The following is a 21719-nucleotide window of genomic DNA, read 5'->3' on the forward strand; positions in this document are numbered from 1 at the left end:
TACAATGCCCCAAGATTTCTCCATAGTTGCAAGGGGTAGAGATCCCGTTACAGTGTGCATGAGGAAGGGTCCAATTTGTCATCACCTAAACAAATGACCAAATTTAGCATCATGAAAAAGTGAATTCCTTGGCATGTGATGTTTCTGGATGTGATGGACATGAAGTATACAGCATACCCTGTGCAATTTTCTTACCAAAAAATGTTTGGCCTGAATGTAATAAAATCTTTAGACCTAACCATTACCATAAAAAGTACAAAGCATGGAAGATCAAGTTAGATGATGCTCCAGGGAAACAATCAAAATAGTCCAAGAGGTGGGACATTCTATAAGACAACTAGTACAGTCTTTTCAATATGTCAATATCATTTAAAAAGAGGAGGAAACTGTTCTAGACTAAGAAGACATACTACCCAAATATTATTATTGACTGGATTCTTCTTTGAACAAATTAATTGTTAAAGACATTTTTTTGGAAATAATGAGAACATATGAATATGAACAGAGCTCTATACAATATTAAGAAATCATTGTTCATTTTATTAAATATGATCAATGCATCATGTTATACAGGAAAATGTTTTGTAGAAAAATTTTCAAGAAATATAAACCAAGTTAGTTATATATATAATATCATGAAATCCATAATGTCAGATGAAACTTGGAAAAAAGTTATAAATGATGACTACATAAGTGTGAATTTTACTATCCTATTTTTCATGCTTGAAATTTTTCATCATAAACTTGGTAAAAAAGGAATGGTTCTGAAACAGAAGGAACTAGAAGGAACAAACATTAGAGTAAATAGAGCCAGGCATGGTGGCACATGCCTATAATGTCAGCTGCTTGGGAGACTGAGGTAGGAGGATCCTGAGTTCAAAGCCAGTCTTAACAATTTAGTGAGATTCTAAGCAACTCAGCAAAAACAAAATATAATTTTGGGCTGGGGGTGTGGTTCAGTGGTTAAGCACTCCTAAGCTCAATACTGGTACAAAAAAAAAAAAAAAAGAGAGAGAGAGAGAGAGTAAATATAGACAAAATTAAGTTTCTAGAAATATAAATTCCAGAGAATAAGAATCTCATATTTCTATAATATATGAAGCAAGATTGATTTCTGGAGAAAAAGAGAAAGAAGATTTGAGAACAGTGGTAACATAATACTGAGTAGGACAAAAGCCACCATCAAATGTCCTAGTTCTATAGTTTATTAGGAAAGAGCCTTTTGGGGTGGCATCTCTTAACCTTGAACCTCAATTTCCTTATTTATAAACTGAGAAAAATATTCATAAACACAGAAAATCCCATATAGTTGTTTTATGAGGATTAAAATGAGACTTAATATGAGAAACTTTTTATGAAGCATACAATATAAAACACAAAATAAGAGGTTACTATTATTGGTTTTACATATGTAATAATAAGAATTTTCAGGCTCTCACCTTGACTGTAAGAGACAAACAGTCAAAAAGTTATAACACATTAGGTGAAATGTAAGAGAGAAATTTAAATTAATTATAATTGGAGTCCTTAAAAAAGGAAAAAATTATTTGGTTAGTTACTGATAGGAAAGAGAGATATGGTGAACCAGAACTACATAAAAAGAAGGGTAATCAATGCCAAAAACTAAGAGTCAGGCTCTCTGGGGCAAAGTAGAGGGTGCTGGTAGGAAAGTGGTTTAGGTAATATGCAACAGGCTAGATGGGAACATGGTTCCCAGGTTAGAGAGGGAAGTCAGTGAATTCATTCATTCATTCATCCAATATTCAAAAAATATTTAAAAAAATAAGAGTCATGCTTGGTTCTAGGTACTGACAATGACAGTGACTAAGACACATCATTTGTCCTCATAATCCTTACACTCAGGTATAAATAGTAAAAGAGGGAATAGAGGTATTTAATATTCATTCAATATCTAGGTACTTAGTAAAGTTCCAGGCACTTTTTTAGGCAATTGATATATAACACTGAATAAAACACAAAAACTCCACCCTCACGGAGCTTACATTCAGAGAACGGAAGACATGCTGAACAAGAAATCAGTGGTTAAGTATTCAGAAAAAATATTGGGCTGGGGATGTGGCTCAAATGGTAGCGCGCTCGCCTGGCATGCGTGCGGCCTGGGTTCGATCCTCAGCACCACATGCAAACATGTGTCCGCCGAAAACTAAAAAAAATAAATAAATATTAAAATTTCTCTCTCTCTCTCTCTCTCTCTCTCTCTCTCTCTCTCTCTCTCTCTCTTTAAAAAAAAAAATCATAGAGGGCCATGATCCACCGACAAGCATGGCCAGTGGGTTTAGACTGGCTAGTCAGGGATTGTCCCTGAAAAGGGAACTCAATGACAGAGGGATACAGTTATGTGATGATCTGAGGCTAAGCATTCCAGGCAGAAAGAGCAAACACAAAGCTCCTTGGATGGACATAAGCTTACTGTGCCTCAAAGATCAAACAGCATGAACACTGTGGCAAGAGCAGAGTATGGAAGATTTGTATGCAATAAAGTCAGAGATGAGGTGAGACCAGGTCAGATTATGCTGAGTCTTTTATAGCAACAAGAAAGAATTTTGGTTTTACTCTACATATTCCATGTAAGTGGAAAGGAAAAGCATTCAAATTGTACATTCTACAACATGTACAATTTGAAGGAAGGGATTGAGTGATTTGATGTGGCTACTATGGGAAGATATTCAGAAGGGAAAAACTGGAAGAGGAATACCCAGAAAAAAGAGCAATTGAGAGTAAAATCTTGACCAGGTGTGACTGGCAGAATAATGTCCCCTTCCCATGCTAATCCCAGGTTCTTGTGAATATGCTTTCCTGTTTGGTAAAGAGACTATCAATGTTAAGGATCTTGGGATGGGGAGACTATCCTGGGTTATTCAGGTGGACCCAATTAATCACAAAGCTACTTCTAAGAGGGAGGCAGAAGGCTCAGCATCAACAGTAGGAGACATGATAGTAGAGGAGGCTGGAGTGATGCAGGAAGGGGGCCAGAGGTTCAGGAAGACAAGTGCCCTCAAGAAACAGATTCTCCTCCAGAAAGAAAGGAATCCTGCTGACACCTTGGTTTTAGCCAGTTCGACCTCCAAGTTCAGAACTGTAAGATAATAATGTGTGTTGTTTTAGGCAATAAAGTTAGTGATGTTTTGCTAAAGCATAAATAGGAGATGCACATATGATGTCAAAAGGGGAATAACCAAGAGGAAGGGCAAAGGTGGAAGGAAGCAGAAATTGTAGTCAAAGAGTAATATATCAGAGTTTATGACTTCGTAGATAAAAGAAATTGTAGTCAAAGTAATACATCAGAGTTTATGACTTCGTAGAAAAAATAAGAGGTTACTATTATTAGTTTTGCATATGTAATAATAAGACTTTTTAGGCTTGGGGATTAGCCCAAGGTTCTCACTCACAAATAAGGACTCAACTGAAGGTTGATATAACTGAAGAAGCTAAAGAATGTTGAGTCTAGGCTTATTTATAATTTTACTGAAAAATTCAGTATAACTGGAGCTAGGTGAATGAAATTGAAGCAGTCAAATGCCACAGTCTTCAATGAAGGAGTAATTAGAAGTTTTTAGAGGATACCTCTGAAGATGGATACAAGAAAACATAATCATACAGAGACTCAAATGAGAAAGAAGTTTTACATGAGGATCAAAAATTTTTTTTAAAAAAAACAGCTATGTAGACCTAGAATAACATCAACACCTTCATTGGCTCATGCGATATGAGGTTGAGGAACAATAACATCATAGGTAAAGGTGACACAAGAAAAAGCCAAATAGCTGGAAAGCAAATCATTACACTCTGATATCACAAAGGCAAAGAGAAGATTCTAATATGATAGACCATGTCAAGGGCTATAAATAGGTCAAATTTTTAAATGCCCACTGAATTTCGTGAGTGTTGAGGACAGAAGTCAAATTTCTATAGGTTCAAAACTAATACACAGACATTATTATCTTATATACATACATGGTTGCATGACTAATGTGATTCTACAAGATGTACAATCAGAAAAAGGAGAAATTATACCCCATTTATGTATGATATATCAAAGTACATAAATACATTCTATTGTCATGTGTTACTAATTAAAACAAATTTAAAAATTAGATATGTCAAGATCATTGTACTGTCATGCGTAACTAATTAAAACAAATTAAAAAACTGATAGGAAGATGTAACTGAGATAGAAAGCAAAGACAACTCTTGTACATGGTTTCAAGGGCATTAGGAAGATGAAAGAGACTTGATGGAGCAGAACCCACTTCAGGGACAGAGATTGAAGATAAAAAGAATGATAATGTCAGGTACTTAAGAAGGCACTTAAGAAACAGATGAGAGTCAAAGTCCAAGTGAGTGAATAGTTTTAAGAACTGGATAGTCCCTCTGTCTTAACAAGGGAAACAGAGAGGGAACATTTCCAAATTCAGGTGGGTTTGTAAGATTATAGCAGTGGTGAAGGTCAAGGAGTGGTTTATGCCTATAACCAGAAAAATCACCCAAGTTTGTAGAAGTACCAGGAAGGGAAAAGTATACTGAGCCAGGTTACAAGATCTTCACTAACAGGTGGTCAGAAGGTAATGGCATTTAACAAAGAATTCTTTATAAGCAGACAACACTTTAACCAATCATAAATCCCCATAAACAATCATAGCTTTTAGAAGCAACGAGGCATGTCTGGACAAAATCTGGGCCTGCCTCCTTGCTAGTAATGTGACTCAGTGACTTTAAATGCATTATTTAACTTCTGTGAGTCTGTTTCCTCATCTGAAACATACGGATAACATAAGCTCTTACATCCTAGGGTTATTGTGTGAATTAAGTCAGATAATACATGGGGAGAGTACTTAACAAATGCCTGGTACTTAACATTGATAGCTATTATCTATTTAGAAAAAATAATTAATATTTCAATAAGATATATACTGTGGAGAGCTCAGAGTTGAATCTGCAGTATGCTGGTGGCAGGAGCGTATAATCTTTAAGGAGTTCATTTTGTACAGAATCTGCAGCCCAACTTTTCTCTCTCCTTCTCTTAATTCCTCTACTTGTCCCTTTTCCCGACTTGCGTTCAAGTTTATTCTACTTTTGTGTTTCTATAAATGCTGACATGAGGCCTGCTATAAATAAAGCAAAGACCAGTAGGAAGTTTTAAATCTGTTCCTTATTTCTTTTATCACTTTCTCAAAATTGATAAAGTTTCATAGTAAAAATAAGTTAACAGACACCATGAGCAGAAGAGTTCTGCTGTATTTAGAAAGATCTGCATACAAAATTGGTCTTGACTGGTATCTGAAACTCAAATCTGGGGAGTGTTACCACTATTCCAAAAAAACCCATCTCTAACAGGTATGAGTCTTTTTCTTAGCTGGAAACTATAATTGGTAAGCAATACAGTCATATCAGCATTTGCCATTAAGTTTTCTGATTATGTCTTTGTATTTAAGGTTTTGTATACAAGTTAGGTTCATTGTTTTCTATGTCACTGTTCAGGAAAAAGACATAAGGAAAGCCATCCCAGTAGTATCCTACTTCATAGAAAGTTTTAGAATACATTCTATCTTGGCCCTGCTATATATCCTGGGACAAGTAAATGCCTAGCTTCAATTTCTTCATCTGTAAAACTATAATAATAACAACATCTACCACAAAAGGAGTCCTAAAGATTAAATGAATTTCTACATAAAGTACTTAAAACAATGCCTAGCACATAGTGTTATATGTATATTATTATTTCCTCACATTTGAACTCCAGATTTTATTCTTTTGTGACTTGAATTGAGTTCTGATATATTTGAATCTGTAACATTTTATAAAACATAGGAATGCTAAATTTAAAAAAAAAAGTTTAATGTTCAAATAATAAAAATCAAACTATAGGGCTAGAGGTGTAGCTTAGTGACAGAGCATATGCTTAGCATGCATGAGGCCCTGAGTTTAATTCCTAGTACCAAAAAATAAAATAAAATAAAATAAGGAAAGGAAAGAAAAAAACCCTAAACTATAAAATACAGAAATGTTTTGGTCTCAAAATAACAAAACTGAAATTAAATGTTGGGAATAAATTCAAATTTAACATAAACATTTCTTTCCATACAGAGTGTAAATATGAAATCTAAAACAAACAAAAGCTGTCATTTGGTAATATAAGTAATGTTATTGTGAATGTCTGAGTATCTAGAGTCTCATCTTCCAAATATTTCAAAGGAAGTTTTGTTCTATCAAAAGGAGGAGCCACAGTAAGAGCAAATGTAGCACAAGAAAATGAAGATGGTATAAGATAACCAAGGTCCTCAATGCAAAAGTCACGCAACTTTTTTTCTACTTATAGCTATTTTTATACTCAATTTACCAAGATCCATTTTATATAGCAGTCTATCCACTCCTCTCTATTTAAAAAATATGTCTAGTGTATATGAGTAAATTGTAAAGTATGTGCAGCAAGACTTAATTGATTCACTAATCTTCTGGGTTCACCCCTGGAACAGTTCACCTAAGTTCATCTAAGTTTGGACTCTTAGAAAAAAGGAAATATTCAGGGAAATAAAATTATGAAAAACCAGCCACACCAAAAAACACCTATCTTAATCCAATGGGATTAAAGAAAAGCTTCAAAACAAACCATCATGCAACTAGAAAAGGAAATAAAGAGTTATGGTAAGGTTTTCAGATTCCAGATTCTCAGCTATTCAGAACAGAGAACAATGGCCTATGCTAAATCATGGTAATAAATAACCCATTGCTACCTTTTATTATTATGGGCACTTGGGACTTGGACTTCAAACCTACCAGCATTTCAGAGCCATTAAAAGACAGCACGCAATGTAAGAGGTTCTCTCTATGAAGATGACAAAGACCATCCCTGGGAGAAACATTTCCAGAGGTAATAGATCACTGGCAACATAACTAGTTAGGAGAATACTGAAATCCAAAACTCAATTCACACAGCAAAGCTATGATCATCATTCCTCTGAAAATAAGCTAAATCCAACTAGTTCATTTTGCCTTTCCATTACCAAATCATGTAAGAAAATATTACACCAAATAATATATCTCTTTTATAGATAAGAAGTCAAATTACCAAAGTATTTTTAATAGTGAATTAATTCAAAACTCACCATTGCAAACACACTGACAGTTGGTTTCTTTTCCTCCTTCTTTTTACTGAAAAATATAGCAAAGGAGTTACACAAAACTTTAAAAACTATAAAATTTTTAAACTAACAAATTGATGTACAAAGTTTATATTTAGTGACAACTGAAACAAAAAAAATTTCTATAATGTACTTTTTAATAAAAAATCATATTTAATAGTATGATATCATTTATAACATTCAAAAATAAATATGCTTACATTTATCTTAGAAAGCTATGGCATGTGGTGGACTGGGGCTGTAGCTCATCTGCAGAGTACTTGCCTAGCATGTATGAGACACTGGGCTTGATTCTTAGCACCACGTAAAAATAAACAAATGAAGGCATTCTGTCCATCTAAATTACAAAAAAAATTTTTTAAAGATGTACCATGTGATTACCACTGGATACTATCTATAAAAATATTTTCTTACTTGTACCTTAGATACTTCCTTATTTTCTATGATGATTACACATATACACACTCCTTTTACAATTAAAAAATATATACTAAAAATGAGTCTCCTATTTTTATCCTAATTTAAAATCATTCATGGGTTCCAGCAGTAGATATTCTATTTATCTACTACCTAGATATTATTCTTAATCATTCCCTGTACTAATGGAGAGCAGAGGTGATCAGATGTTGGGATTAACTAACCTAAGGAAAAAAGTAATTCAATCACTCTATGAACAAATCTAATTCTGAAAGGATGTCTGGAGCCCTAAGTGAACCATTATGAAAATAAATGCAATCTAGAAAAACTGTTCTCCAAAAATGATATTCTGTAAACTGTCAAAAAGCTGTTCTTGGGCTGGGATTGTAGATCAGTGGTAGAACACTTGCCTAGCATATATGAGGCACTGATTTCGATCCTCAGCACCACACAAAACAATGAAATAAAGGTATTGTGTCCACCTACAACTAAAAAATATATTCGAAACAAAAATGCTGTCCTTAGGCATAAAAACCTCAGTTATCATTTTGAGTCTAGATTCAAATGCCTGTAACTCAGTAACCCACTGTATGTAACTACCACCTAGGCAGGGAAAGCAAACAAACCACAACAAATCAGCTTCAGCTGCATTTTTCATACAGATAAAAGACTATTTTTTTTCAAAAAAATAGCATTAGTTTTTCATGGATTTTTAAGTTCAAAAAGTAAATTAAAAATTAAAAAAAAGGAAATTCGTCTTTGTTCTTTACACCAAGTGAGGTCAAAAGAGGTGAAGAGACTTCTAAAGAAAAAATCTCCAAAGGTTACTCATGTTTGGCTTTGGAGCAATGTTAGACGCAAATAAATACACAAACATTTTCAGGTTTGGCTCCACCCTATTCCCAGTAAGGGCCTGGTTTCCATATTCCTGGGGCCAGGATGGGAGAAGAGAAATAGCCATAAATAGTAGAGTTTTAGTGCTGAGCTTTTTATTTATTTATTTTTTGTTCTCTAAAACTGATGCTACTTGGGAGAACTAGAATTTTTCCAGCACCAACTGTAAGCACTTCCCATACATGATTCATAAACAACTGTTCAAGGCACATTTTGTCCTTTTAGAGATGAGAAAACCACAGAGGAGCAAGAAGAGTTTACTAACTTATCCAAGGTCCCACGCCTGGAAAAAAAGCTAAGATGTAAACTGCAAAGCCTTTCTTCTGATCACCAAAGCTGTAAGGAGTGAGCTCAGACTTCTGAGATGCTGCACTGCATGTAAGTACTTTCACATGAACTCTCTCCCCTGCTACTTTACTCACTTACCCCTGCAGCATGAAACAGTGCCTACAAAGGCAAGCAACTCATCAAACATCACTTTAATGAAGAAAGTTTGTAAATACAGATATCCCCAATTAGTGCTCTATCCCAGCTTTATCTATTGGTAGAGCCAAATACTTCTTCACAATTTATGTTAACACACATAGTTTTAAGAACAGACCAAAGTCAATGGTGATGGGCAAAGTTAATTAGGAATCACTTAACTAAAAGAATGGTCTCTAGAGCTGGGGCTATAGCTCAATGGCAGAACACTTCCCTAGCATGGGTGAGGCACTGGGTTTGATCCTCAGAACCACATACAAACAAGTAAGTAAAGTTTAAATTCTAAAACAAACAAACAAACAAAAAGAATAGTCTCTAATTTGAAAATTCTGTAGACCATTTCTGCAGACCATGATACAACCAACAATTAATGAAGAAATGAAGACGTGTAAAGGATCAAGCAGTTTTCTTTACCAATTCCCTCCATAAATTCCTCAAAACTTCTTACATAAATACACCTAAATGTTTCTGTCTTAAGAACATAGTTCTTTGAGCTACCATGTTTTTTAAAAAAGGTCAAAAAACCAAAAGACTTATTGAAGTCTTTTTCTTTGTTTACATGTAAAGCTTTTATTGTGGAAAAACTTCAAATAAACAGAAAAAATGGAAAGAATAGTATAATGACTACTCACATAACTCATCTAGATTCATCAATTACTAATTTTTTAACCACATTCTCTCTGAGGGTATACACTGACATTTGTTAGTATTTTGATAAACTATTCAAAGCAAATTGCAAATATGGAATCACACATTCTCCTACCATTATCACATCTATGAAAATTAATAACAATTTTAATATCATCTAGTATCAAATCCACATTCAATTTTCCCAAAAATGCTTTCTATAATTTTTGAACTCTGATTTAATCAAAACTAATATGTTACATTTGGTGGTTATGTCTCTTTTATCTCTCTTAATCTAGAAGTCCCTATTTTTTTCTTTTGACATTGACCCTTTTAAAGAGATAAGAGCAGTTGAAGAATGTCACATTTCTGGATGTAACTTGTCCCACATGTTGAAGATATCTGTTCCAAACTGAGTACAATAAAGATATACAGTATATGTAAAAATGTACACCAAATTGGAGTACTTAGTTTGAAAAAAGAATGTAAACTATCTTATTAATAATTTTGATTATATGTAGCAATGACTATATTTTGGAAATATTATTCAATTAATTTTTAAAAATTAATTTCAATTGATACTAGAAATTTTTAAATGATAAGTACAGCCTACATTATATTTCTGTTGGACAGCACCATAGTCTAGAAGCTTGACTGGGTTCAAATTAGTGTTTGCCAACATACCCTCTATATAATATTGTGTACTCAAATTCCATTATATGCTAAGTAATTTAACATAGTCTGTTTCACCAAAAGTGATATTAAATCTGATCACTTAGTTAAGGTGCCAACTACAAAATCTCTGACTGGACAGGTACCTTTTCCTTTTCCCATTAGTAAGAATTGTGGAGATAACTGTTGGTTACAATTTCTCTAAATAGTTTATGTTCCATTGATAATTCTTGCCTGGATCAATTACAACAATGCAGTTTCTAATACGATCACTGCATTTTTCTGTAAATGTTCCTTTATTTTCTGTACCTCTCTCATCCTCTTTCAGTTTCCTTCTTCTCAGAATATTATAAAGGATTCATCAATTATATTCTATTCAGTATCTCAAAATCAATTACAACTATTGTTTCCCTTGATGCTCAAATTGTCCCAGACTTAACCAGAGGAAACCTGTCCAAACTTCCTCCTGTGTCTTCTGACTACTTCATTAACCTTCACTTCCCTGTTTTCAGGTATCACAAAGTACCCTAGGCTCTCTTTGTATTTTTCCTACCCAAGACTTGGCTAAAATTAGCTGTTTTTCTATGGGGTGCTCATTCCATTTAGTGAGCAACAGTATTTAAAAACAAGATTTGGCATTAGGAGCACTTATTTCTATTGTCCCCTTCAGTGTATGGAAAATGAACTATTAAATAACCATAAATTTATATTGAAGTTTCTAATTCATATTTAACATTATTTTGATTATTTAATTTACACGTTTGCTTTTGTTTTCTTACAGTGAAAAGCTTGTTTTCTAATAATATTGATATATTTTCTAATTGGTTTTATCTTACAATTTACAATTTTCTACTAACAATGTACCTATTGAGTGAAGTGTAAAATTTCTTGCAAAGGCAGACCACTATGATAAACTTTACTTACTTTCTCCCTGTAATTACATCACCAATTTTATATATAGTCACTAATAGTTAAAGTTAAAAAAAAAAAAAAACCCTAAATGTAAGTTTGGCTTTCTGTTCCATTGGCCATACCACAAATATGCATTGTTTAAGTAGCTGTTTATCAGAAGCAAGGTACTAAACCACAAGAGCTGAGCCTAAGCAGCTTATGGTGCTGGTGCGTGGGCGATCAATATTGCTTGTAAAGGAGAAGTCAATAAAATTTTAAAAAGGGATGTGAGTACTGGCCTGTCTGGGGCCAGGAAGCTGTGGAAAAAGCCTCACCAAGACCTAGAGAGGATGCAAAAACTATGTCCAGTTCAGCCAACTGCACTTCTACTCTAAGTAGAGAGAGTGGGGACTGTTTTCAAAGGCTGACTTGGATATCTTAAGATCAACATAATAATCACCAACAACAACATTTATTTCAGGGCTGAAGGCTGTAAACAAACTCCCCAAATCTCTCAAGCGCTATAAACTAGAAATGTGAAACAAACTGGCTACCTTTTTTTGTTGCTCTGCTTCAAGCAGTTCTCTCCTTCTTTATCATTGACGTCCCCTTCAAGCTCCATCGCGACCTGGGAAGAAACCACAGTACATTAGCCAAATAGCCCCTAGGAGTTAGAGGGGAGGCTGACCTGTACTCCCCTGCGGATCCCCGAGTGTGGCAGGGCAGAGCACTAGCCCTGATGCACCAAACTGTCCAGGCGATGATGGTCACGATGGGCTTCTCTGGGCTCTGGGCTGCCAGCGCTTACACACAGCTGTTGATTGAGCTTGGAGGGCGGCGGCGCTTTCTGGATCTGGTTGGCTGCAAACGCAGCTCTACCTCGGCGTTTTCTTCGCTTTTTTTTTTTTTTTTTTTTTTAAATCCACCCGCCGGCAGGCTGAGACCCTGTACCCACACTACACCACTCCGCGCGCTGTGGGCAGCAGGATCCATTATGCGCGGTTAGCGCTGAAAACTAAGGGCTGAGCTTCTCAAGTGACTAGCGCTCATCCGACTTATTCACCATGGATTTGGCTACGAAAAATCTTTCACACCCTCCACCCCGCAAGAAGCCCTCCTCCGATGGGGTCCGCGCTCTGGAAATTGAACATCTCTACTCTTCCTGGGAACTGCCCGCTTCCAGTCCATAACTCCGCGCGCCCCTACCTGTTGTTTTCCTTTGGAACGCTCACCAGGACGTGGATTTTGGAAGAAGAGACTCCCAGTTTAGTTGAAAGGACTGGCGGATGTGAGCAGCACCTTCAACGTTGTTGAGCTTCGAGGAACCGCTGCGCAAGTGCGCCGGAGCTTCCTGTAGCCTGGGAGCAAAGCGGGTGGGTGTGCTCCCAACACCGCACAGTCCTGCCCAGCCAATCAGCCTGAAGACAGGGATTCTTGATTGAATGTTGATTGCGCTAGAAGTTGCGAAATAGTTTGGATTTCCCCAAGGAATGGCCTCATTTCTGTTACCTCTCTGCAAGGCCACATTGCCTGAATCATCAGAGACACACGTGGAGAGTCTTGTCTCTACAAGTCCACATAAATCTCCATATATAGATAAGCGTATATATGTAGGTACACAAATGGCTACCTGGATTTAGAAAAGTTATGGGAAACTTTCTCTGGCATCACATTATAATTAATAAAACAACTCCATCCTTATCTATTCTGTAGTTACATTTCCCTTTCTTGCAGCACCTCTAAAAAGGCTGGGAGAAATTTCCTGCAAGTCTCTTTTCATTATGCTTGACAATGATGAACAGGAGGAAATTAAAAGGAAGATGCTTGAATATGATTTATATACTCAAGAGAGATGCCATATATGGAGGTGGGTATTTGAGGATAAAATGGCATTTAAAAGTGTGTAGTGGGGTAGGGAGAGCCAGAGGTTATGGCTCAGCAGTAGAGCATTTGCCTCACACGTGTGAGGCCCAGCAACATAAAAAATAAATAAATTTAAAAATTTTCAAAAAGTGCGTAGTGGGGTCTGGGACTGAGGAAGGGGGGAAGTGTGTAGTACTTTAAAGTTCTTACATACCTTTAAAGTACTTTAAAGGTATGTAATCAATGTCCATGTTTTCCCCAGGGCATTTCAAAATTCTCACATTGTAATTTGGATTATTAAACACAACATTTTATTATGTTACTTTATTTGTAATTTCTTTCTATATTTACTTGCTAACATTTAATATTGTATTGTCTACTCTTTTCTTCAAACTGACCAAAAGCCTCACAATTCAGATTACTAAGGCAGTATTAACTCACATCAGAGTTTTTTCATACATCTTATAAGTAGGGAAAATAGCTATTTTTTGTAACTTCTAGTCTGCATTCTCTGACTTACAAGTTAACTCTCAGCTTGCCGCAACCCTCGGAAGAAAACCCCTTCACTTTTTACTACACAGTGTGAGGATATTTCCCGTATTTAAACAATATAATCAAAAGTCATAATTTTCTCTGTGTACTCCAAATTTTTCTTGCCTATGTTTCCCCCCCTCCCTGGACCATACAATCAAGGGTTTTTTTTTTAATTGCAAATTGTTAATTAGACCTTCTAACAGGCCACTAATTTTTCTCTATTCTAATTGGATATGCTTGTGTGCCCCCTCAGTTCACTGCTTACCAGCTTAACATGCCCCAGTAGTCCACCGGAGGCAAATGGATGAGTTCTCATCTGCTCTCCCTTTCCACTTTTATTCCTGTGTTCCCTTTTCCCACCTTTATGCAATCTTGTTAGACTTTATGTATCCTTGTGAGTGGCCTTAAGTCCTTTCTGAAACAGTGCTGGCAATTTTTAAAAGCATTCTAGTATGCTGTGTATTATTTCTAGAGTCTTAAGCTTCAAGTGAAGATCTCTGTTAAGGACACATGTAGGTTAAGGATCAGAATAACCCAGAGGGTTTTTTGTTTGTTTTCTTGCTTGCTTTTTAATAAGGATCTACCATTCTATTTATTTTATTGCATTTCTTTGCCCCACTGATATGAAAATATGGATGGCCCTAAAATAATGGGCAGTCCTAGGTCTTCTACTTACACATCACATCCCTGACTTATTTACAAGCACCTGTCTTGCATTACTGTTACCACCCCATGCCAAACTGGCCTTGGTGATTTCTCCTTGAGCTTCACCAATTTCCTGTGAAATCCAATTCTTCCCCTTCGGTGTTGTCACCCACAGGCCTTCATCCAGCAGCTGTTTCTACTTTTTGAAGTGTGCCTTCCCACAATCTGCACTTTCCTGTCCTCTACCCTCATTTCACCAATTTGTGTTCCCCCAACACTAAAGATTGTATCTCTGCTATACTCTGTCCTATCACATCTATAGGAATGATAATAATAGCAACGAATCACATTTATTAAGCACTGATCATGCATTAGGAACTGCTTCACCTACTTCAAAGGGGTTAATGCATTTAATCTTCAGGAGAACCCTGCAAAGTGGTTATTATTGTTGCTGTTCCCATTTTACAGTGGGAGAAACCCAGGTTTACTCTATTTGCACAAAGTCACACAGTCGATAAGTGACTGACCCAGGACTTGAACACAGACCATCTCTCAATCACACTCTTGACCACTCTGCTGCACTATGGCACACTGTGATGGTATATTGTATGCTGCCTTTTTTGAGCCCGATGACACATATCATTTTCTGACTTCATCTTAGAAATGCTGTGATGGTTCCCTGTCACCCACTATATCTTATCTAAGAGTTTTCAGTTAGCTTTTAAAGACTGATACATTACTTTTCCCCCCATTATCTTCTTATACCTCACTTCTTTCTACTATCACTCTCAGTGCATACATGGTCATTCCACGTCAGCCAAACTCACTGTACTTCTTCTTAGATGGTTTTCTGGTTTTATTTTTCACTCTGTTCTTTTACACGCTGTAAATCTTTAAATTATTATTTTTTAAATTTTCTTTGTTAGTAGTTGACTCCATTAAACAATTTAGGTTTCATAGTCAAAAACCAAAAACAAATACATCAGGTTCAAGTAATATCTCTGCTGCTTTTGCTGTGTGACTTTGAACAAGCTGCTTTTCAGATCTAAAAAACTGTGTATTCATCTCTGAGAACATTGTTTCTTACTCATGGAAGTAATATTTTAAAGAGATATATCATTTGACAAATCTGAAATCTTTTTTAAAGAATGAGTGAGTGAACATCATCTCACTGAATTGAGTTCACTTTACTACCAAGAGAGAGTTCACTTGAGATTATGAAGTTCAAATTCTATAAATCATAAATCAATTTAGAAAACTAAACAAGTTATGACATTTTTCTCTCCCTCCACTATCTCTTTTGCAAGATAGCTTAGAATGTTATTGCAAGATTAAGTAATTTGTGTATTTAAGTCTTGTATAGTGCCTGAAACTCTCTAAATACTCAATATTGGCTATATGTTAATAATAAAAGCTCATTTTTGATCACTTTTTGTCCTTCCTTGCCATCCTTCAGCATTCATGCATGTAGCTATATTTATTTATCCTTAAAGACTTGAACAATTGTTATGATTACTGCTTTAGGACACAGACTTCCTTGCTCTCAATAATGATATGGGAAAAGACTAAGTAATGGATAAATATAATACCATTTCATACCTTTGTTGTCACTTCTGTCAGCAGGTATCACCATTAGTATTATAACAACTTTGTAACTGGTATTTCTGCTTTTACCTTTACCCCTCTCTGCTTCCCTGCCCTCTACCCACACACCACCACCATGATTGTCTTTTACAGTAAAAGAAGTGAAATAAATATCACTGTCTAATGGCTTCCAACCTCATTCAGAGCAAAACCTAAAGCCCTTCCTATGACATTAGTTCTTGCATAATCTGGCCCCCCTTACCTCTGACCTCATCTCTTGTTACTCTTTCCCTTGTTTATTCTGTTCCAGTCTCACCAGCCTTTTCTCTGTTCTTCAGACATATAAGCATGCTCCACCTCAGACCATTGGCACTGTTACCTACACCTGAAACTTTCTTCCCTTAAGTTAACTGAACATGTTCATTCATTTTCTTCCAGGTCTTTACTCAAATGCCATGCCATTTTGTCCACAACACTTAGAAATAGTCCCTGGTGCATAGAATGTGCTCAATAAACATGTGTTAGATAAGTGAATGATAAAATTGTGAACCAAGTATAAAATTATAAAGGCTTTTTATTGTAAGATGACATTGTTCTTATTTTGTGTACTACTTAAATTTTTTTAAATTATTGGGATGTTTCTTCATAAATTTGGGCTTCTGTTCAGTCAATTGCCTATACACAGTTACTGAGTACCTTCCATATGCTAAACATTGGGTTAATCATAGTGATATATGATTTAAACATTATATCCTGCCTTTACAGAGACTATAGATTATTTGTAGCATTTCTGCTGCCTCTGAGAGAGTCTAAGGTCCTTGTTGCTGGGATGATTTATTCATTTGTTGTATAGTGGTTAGTACAGTGCTTTTCAGTGGTAAGGATTCCATAAATACTGTTGACAGGCTAATTGCCTTATTTTCTCTGAACCTGATTATCATCTAAAACAGCTTTAACCTATAATGAAACACACCTTTCTATCCTACAAAAGTGAAACTATATGTAAATATCTACCAAACAACTCAATCTTAAATGTAAAGAATATTTTCAATGAGTCCCATAAATAGTTGAGTTTCTCCCAGGACCAGAGTGTTAAGAGATAGAAGTCCTACCGGTGTTTTAGCTATACCCATTAGCTCTCCTTATCAAATAGCCTCTTGATGCACAAAATTGTTATTATTTTGGTTATTATTTGAACCAGGATCTTAACTATATTGCCCAGACTGGCCTTGAACTTGTAATCTTCCTGTCTCAGTCTCCCAAGTAACTGGGACTACAGTGGTATGGCATTGCACCCAGCATAAAATGCATCCTAATTCCAATTTCTGAGTTCTTAATTTCTGTAAATTTATTGTTAATACACATTTATATGTCTTTAATGTGGAAATTTGATGACCTTATAATTCTGACATCAACAGAAAATCTATTACATGTGTTTTTATCAATCAAAAAGCTTTGACTTACTGTGAAGAATGTACAGGTTCTGGTTACATATTCAGACAAATTTTCGTATCCTAGCTCCCTCAACCCTTTTTTGTCATCACAAATTTACCAATTTTAAAAAGCTTTTCTGCTATTTTCCCTTCTCCTAAGATTTTTTATTTCTTTAGGTGGTTCTCCTCATGACCACTTTGTTGTGAATCTGGTGGGTCTCTTCCTCTGATCTCTATCATGATTCATCCCCCACCATTACCATTTCTCCTAGACCCTCTATTTAGCCAGTCTGAGTCCAAACTATATATATCCTAAAAGAACATATCTTGAAAGAAAGAAGGAAAACATACGTGTGTGTGTGTGTGTGTGTGTGTGTGTGTGTGTGTGTGTTACTGGGGATTGAACCCAGAGCCTTATGCATGTGAGGCAAGTACTCTAACAACTAAGCTATATCCCTAGCCCCCAAAATATAAATACTCTGTTGAACTTCCTGCTCTGAGCCAGAGAAAGAATCTAACAGGTTACTAGTGCAAAGAGTACTACAGATGACTCAGTGTGCTAACGACAATAAAAGGTCTACAATAATAAAATCTCCACCCATTTATGTGTAACTGATATTTTTATGTGTAAAGGACATATGACTGTCTTAATGACAGGGGACAATGAATGACTGTAATATGACCTAAAGTCATATTTGATTACCTCAGATTGCTTTAAAAACTCATGCATTAAAAAAAATTGAAATCCTTAAGTTAAATCTGGTAGTTTCCGAAGAGGTTGTTTATTTTGTCATCATTTAGCAAGTACTGCAACAGCCACAAGTTGGGTGAAATAGTGATCAAATAACAATGACTTTACTTAATTGGAAATTAACTGACTTACTGATTTACTCCAGAAAGAAGTGATTTCTACCCCTCTCAATCCTACTCATCATGTCTATACCTCTCACTTGTACATATTATCGTACGTGATGATCAATTTCTTTGTATGTTCTTTATAACTTACACAAAGATTTAGTGAATGCTTGTTGAATACTAAGTGCTGAGAGTATGACATCAAAGCAGCGCACACTGGTAATCCTAGCTACCCAGAAGGCTGAGGCAGGGAGATGGCAAGTTCAAAACCAGTCTCAACAACTTAGTGAGCGCCTGTATCAAAATAAAAAATAAAAAGGTCTGGGAATGGCTCAGTGGTAAAGCACCCTTGGGTACCAAAAATAAAAATTAAAAATTAATACTGCTTTCTGAAGTTAGACTGATAGACTGCTGAATTATCTTCAGAGTCCTTTAAAACTTCTATTGCCACCCACCATCTCTTCTACCAACCTCTATTACCATCTTTAAAGTTCCATTAGAGAATTGTCCCTCTCAGTAACTTTTCTCTATGAAAATAAGCCTACTGTAATAACACAAAAATTTTTAGATGAATGACAGAATTAAGGGGAGGGAAGACAAAGGAAAGAGGAGAATGAAAGGTAGCTTAGGAAGATCTGAATTCTAGCTTCATTACTTATCAGCTGAAGGGTTTGGATAAGTTATATGGCCTCTGGCAAATCCTGATTTCTAAATTTTTAAAATAGGAACAATTATAGTATATACCTAGGGTGTTTCTAAGAAGTAAATAAGGTAAGAAGTAAATAAGGAAAGTATTTGGCATAAAGCACATTATTACCCAGATGTTCTGATAGAGATGGCCAGTGGAAAACTAAGACATATGTAAGAATTAGAGACTTGAAATTAAGTGTAATGACTAGAAAGAGCTAGTGAGAGATGCTGAAAGTAAATAATAATATGGAAATAATTGTAAGTGGATATTTCAAATAAAGTCACAAAATGAACATAAAAATCAACTTGGATAAATTCAAATTTAAAGACAATGGCAAACCAAGTTGCTACTTATTGCAAGTATTATAATAAATTTATATTTCTTGGGCTGGGGATGTCGCTCAAGTGGTAGCATGCTCACCTGGCATGCATGCAGCCCGGGTTCAATCCTCAGCACCACATACAAAACAAAGATGTTGTATCCGCCGAAAACTAAAAATAAATATTAAAAAATTCTCTCTCTCCCTCTCTCACTCTCTCTTTTAAAAAAATTATATTTCTAATATATAAAGGGTTCATATAAATGGGTAAGAAATAATTTAAAGACTTAAATAGAACTAGGGAAAAGACAAAAATAGGAAATTCACATGAAAAAGGAAAAAAGTATACTGGAAAACAAAGAGGGGTATACTGAAATATTCAAGGTAACTACAAAGAAATTTTTACTACAAATTAAAGTAGTAAAGGCATTTTGAAGATGATGCTATTAAGTGTTCACAGGAGTGGAGTAAGATAAGTATGTTTGGAAAATTACTAAAATGATTTTTTAAAAATATGGCCATATACACTTTAACTATGTTTGACTCACTAATAAAATTTTAGAAAGATTATATTAAAGAAATAATTCTAAGTAAAGAATTTTTTAAATTGGGCACATAATTTTATTAGCTGCTTAATTTTAAACCATGAAAAGTGAGAAATACTCTAAGCACTTAACCACATATGTGTGACTGAATAAATTATGATTCTTTATCTTAAATTAAATAGTAATATAAAATTTGCTTATGAGTTTGTAATAACATCATAAAATGTCTATGTTAAAATGCAAGGAACAGAGAGGGTGAAAGTTGTGACAATATGATATTATTTTTTGAAAAGCAAATTGGCTGCTATAATACTAGCAAAAAATAAATCAAAATGTTGAGAGCTTATCTTTTAGTTGTAGACGTTAGGTGAGTTTTTTTACTTTAATTTTTTTTGTATTTTACAGATTTCTTATATTAAATGTGTATTACTTTTATAATGAAAAAATAAAATAATGAAGATTATTTTATAATGAAGATTAGGGCCCACTTTTTCTTTTATTAGATGCAGAGACTCTGGTTTAATTCCTAAGATCTTGATCCATTTTGAGTTGAGATTTGTGCATGGTGAGAGATAGGGGTTTAATTTCATTTTGTTGCAAATGAATTTCCAGGATTTTCTGGTTGTTTGTTTTATTTTTATTAAGCTGAGGATAAGACAGAAGGTCCAGGATCCTGGTTACTGTTTTCTGCTCTCATTGATATTTGCTGTTTATTAAGGAGAAAACAGTCACATTAGTGAAAGCTAAAATTTACTGGCTAAAATGAACAACATTGGGAATCCCCAGGATTCTGCATTTCTTTAAAAATTCTCAGATTTCTGAAAATGCCTTTCAGTATTTTTTCTAAGAGAGAAAAAAGAATGTAAGATAGAAAGAAAAAGTAACATGGAAATGATCTTGAGGTGTCTGTTCATGACCTTGGCCCATTTGTTGACTGGGTTATTTTTTTTTTTTCCGTGTTTAGCTTTTTGAGTTCTTTATATACCCTAGAGATTAGTGCGCTATCTGATGTGTGAGGAGTAAAACTTTGCTCCCAGAATGTAGGCTCTCTGTTCACCTGATAGATTATTTCTTTTGCTGAAAGAAAACTTTTTAGTTTGATTCCATCCCATTTATTTATTCTTGGTTTTAATTCTTGCGCTATAGGAGTCTTATTAAGGAAGTTGGGGCCTAATCCCACATAATGAAGATTAGGGTCCACTTTTTCTTTTATTAGATACAGAGACTCTGGTTTAGTTCCTAGGTCCTTGATCCATTTTGAGTTGAGATTTGTGCATGGTGAGAGATAGGGTTTAATTTCATTTTGTTGCATATGAATTTCCAGTTTTCCCAGCACCATTTGTTGAAGATGCTATCTTTTCTTTGGCACCTTTTTCTAATATAATATAATTGTAATTCTGTGGGTTAGTCTCTGTGTCCTCTATTCTGTACCATTGTTCTACCAGCCTGTTTTAGTGCCAATACCATGCTATTTTTGTTACTATTGCTCCGTAGTATACAATCAATCAACAAATATATTAAAAAATGCTCATCATCTCTAGCAATCAGAGAAATGCAAATCAAAACTACTCTAATATATTATCTCACTCCAGTCAGAATGGCAGCTATTATGAAGACAAACAACAACAAGTGTTGGCAAGGATGTGGGAGACCAACCCTGCACGTGACTGACTCATGCTTCCCACCTGGGTGCTGAGGCGCTCAGTCACAGAAATGTGGCAGAGCTTTCCCCACCCTTCTTGGGTTCCAGGGTCGATGTCACATTCATGGGTGTGTCTTGCTACAGCCCCATGGGTGAAGCTATGTTCACCTGTTCCTTTGTAATATAACTCCTTGCCCTGTTTAGGATAGAATCTTCCATGGAAGTGTCTTGTGTTTGTGTGCCCTTCTCTTACTGTGCCCTTGGGTGTGGCCTACCCAGGTGTCAGTCAACCTGCTGACAGTGGATATCATGACAATAGACTCAGCCCCCTGAAACCTGACCCCTTGCCTCATTTGAATAGCTTCTCTTCAATAAAAGGGGTCAGCATGTGCTCCAGTTCTCCTCCTTCAGACACTTAAGGTCAGAGGAACTGTCATGGTGATCCCATCAAAAAGGTATTTGTG

The 21719-nt window shown here is 35.4% G+C and overlaps 1 protein-coding gene across 2 annotated transcripts in view; it reads right to left on the minus strand.

The window, feature by feature from the left end:
- The window catches only part of Abcb1 (ATP binding cassette subfamily B member 1), a 179584-nt gene that overhangs the window by 69618 nt on the left and 88247 nt on the right, over nucleotides 1–21719 (minus strand). Inside the window, exons 1-3 of one of the 2 annotated variants that reach the window (XM_076860677.1) lie at nucleotides 12351–12460; nucleotides 11699–11772; nucleotides 7125–7170 (exon numbers count right to left, since the gene is read on the minus strand). In XM_076860677.1, coding sequence (XP_076716792.1) covers nucleotides 7125–7170; nucleotides 11699–11766 — 114 coding nt within the window. In that variant the 5' untranslated portion in view covers nucleotides 11767–11772; nucleotides 12351–12460. Of the gene's footprint in view, nucleotides 1–7124; nucleotides 7171–11698; nucleotides 11773–12350; nucleotides 12461–21719 lie in introns of those variants that run through there. The other variant, XM_076860686.1, reaches the window with a different exon arrangement.

This window comes from Callospermophilus lateralis, chromosome 1, assembly GCF_048772815.1.
Source record: "Callospermophilus lateralis isolate mCalLat2 chromosome 1, mCalLat2.hap1, whole genome shotgun sequence".
Taxonomy (NCBI): domain Eukaryota; kingdom Metazoa; phylum Chordata; class Mammalia; order Rodentia; family Sciuridae; genus Callospermophilus; species Callospermophilus lateralis.